The following is a 2357-nucleotide window of genomic DNA, read 5'->3' on the forward strand; positions in this document are numbered from 1 at the left end:
TACGTACTAAATTAGTGTTCTCCTGACTGTATTGTGTCGTGAATTATATGTGTACGTCTGAAATAATTAGTGACTTTTATTTCGTCCGGTTATAGGTGTTAGAACTCATTGTTAAGAGTTAGTTGCATTTGAACTGCCATCACAACTAAACTGGTGACCCATCACAATTAAATATATATCAGCTTGTATATCCATACCATGATTTGTAAATGTTAATCATTCTTATTTAAATGAGAAGTTTATATATTTATTCCAATACAATGAAGCCTCGAGAAGAATTGTTATGTTAATTTGTATTATAATAAATCAACTTAAAAAAAATGTATATTTACAAAATCTAGTTTAAGCTAGACACAGAAATCTTCATCTGAGCCGTACCAAACGATTATCTTCCATTTATAACGATCCAAAAGATTTTACAACGCAAAATCAATTCAACATGGTAATTTTAGACTCTAAGCCCATACAAATAAGAGCTTCTATACATTTAGCGAGATATAAGAATAATTTTGCTAACTAGAAATGGGATACGTGGTATATGAAACTGCAGTTACGACTTTTTTCGTTCAATCCGTGAATTGCTTCGCGTAATCGATTCCGGAACGATTTCGATTCGATTCGGAATGATATCAGCTGTCAATTGACATTCAGAGTGAACGAACTTTAGATTGAATGATATGGGCGAAGGAATCATTTTTTTAAAACAGGATTTCGAATGAAACTACAAAAAAGGTACTTGTTGTTACAGCTTATTATTTATCTGTCAAAAATGACAAATGTCACTTACATCATTATTATTAAATCAAAATTAAAAAGCAAAATTAATCGTGAATTATATTTAACAAAAAATTGACGTGCGATGAAACCTTGCCTCACCGGAAATCAAGGAGAGAGAAATCTAGAGCAAAAATTCAAAAGTGATTTTAATACTAAAAACGAAACAAATAATTCTCTTAGACATATTCTATCTGGAGATCTTTATATTATTGGGAGATTATGGATAGAGGCACTAAAAACAGCTCTGATTGGGATGAACTTCAACCTGATACCAGTGGTTGAAGCCGCGAAAATACCAGAAACACCACAGAAGCCATCGTCTATGAAATATACTGACCTACCACTATACAAGAGTCCACATTTCGAATACAAGGACCACGTAGAAGCCAAGAGTAAATGCTCAGAAGCAAACGTCAAATTGCTTCATCGATCGCTACTCCCTTATGTCAAATGTTATAGACAGGTCATCGCACAGAACATTTGTTTAACGAAATGTGCTGCAGAAGAGAAATATATAAACGCTTGTAATGCAATTCGCAATGTAAAGAAAGATTTTAAGCAAAGAATGAGAGACCCAAACAATATACCGATCAGACAAGCTACTGTTGCAATTGGTGGTACCACTGGATATGTTCTGGGCGGAGGGGGTGGTATACCAAGACGTATATTCTGTACAAGCCTCGGTTTCATAACAGCTGGTGCGTTATGCTTTCCACGGGAAACTGATGAGATTTTCAGGAATGCAGCTTATTCGTTTGGTAAAGTTTTCATTGCTGTGTATAACAAATGGTGCGGGAAAGAATTTGTTATGAGAGAAAAATTGGCTTGTAAAGATGAGCTGCCACCACCACCTCCGACCAGGAAATCAATCCCATGCCCTTCAAAATAATTATTATGGTATTTAATACGTTCTTTTATATAACATCCGTTCAAGAGTATGAAATAAATTTGTGTATTGCAACTATGGTTGATTTTTGTTTTTTAATTTATTATAATATGTGTTTTAAGCGAATAATGTATTTGCGTTACATAAATTGATGTATGTGATAATATAATTTTTTTTATATTATTTGCGCAAATTATGCAAAGATATATAATTCTAATGCCAAATGATCTTTCAGGCAACTCTATATATTATATGTACTAATATAAGCAAACTTAAATAATATATGTAGTACATCTACACTTATATTATAAATGCGAAAGTAGTCGTCTGCTTGTTACGCTTTTACGGCTAAACCACTGAACCGATTTTGATAAAATTTTGTATGAAGCAAGCTTAAACGGATGGAAATAGATTATTTTTTTTATCTAATACCCGCTCCTCTCCCCATAACAAGCGAGTGAAGCTGCGAATGCCAGTAATAAATATATATAATAAAAGTTAAATAAAATAAGAATGGGATGAAGTTTTTGTGCGTTTTTCAGTTTATTGCTTGCTCGTCGGTGACATTTATAACTTGCATGATTCGTATGAATTTCATTTATATGTGTATCCACCAAGCCGCAATGGAGCAACGTGGTGGAATAAGCTCAATCAAAGAAGTTATTAAGTTCTTTATCATGACGATACTATTCTA

The 2357-nt window shown here is 33.1% G+C and overlaps 1 protein-coding gene across 1 annotated transcript; it reads left to right on the forward strand.

Moving 5' to 3' along the window:
* The first annotated feature begins 809 nt into the window (after positions 1-809).
* Positions 810-1699, forward strand: LOC126779123 (uncharacterized). Its single transcript, XM_050502973.1, has one exon. It carries the CDS (start codon positions 860-862, stop codon positions 1664-1666), a length of 807 nt encoding a protein of 268 aa, XP_050358930.1. The 5' UTR covers positions 810-859; the 3' UTR covers positions 1667-1699.
* Positions 1700-2357: the final 658 nt, after the last annotated feature.

Source organism: Nymphalis io, chromosome 28 (assembly GCF_905147045.1).
Source record: "Nymphalis io chromosome 28, ilAglIoxx1.1, whole genome shotgun sequence".
Lineage (NCBI taxonomy): Eukaryota > Metazoa > Arthropoda > Insecta > Lepidoptera > Nymphalidae > Nymphalis > Nymphalis io.

Excerpts from the sequence above, each read along its gene's own strand:
- LOC126779123 (XM_050502973.1), top strand. The coding sequence starts at position 860 with ATGAAACCTTGCCTCACCGGAAATCAAGGAGAGAGAAATCTAGAGCAA.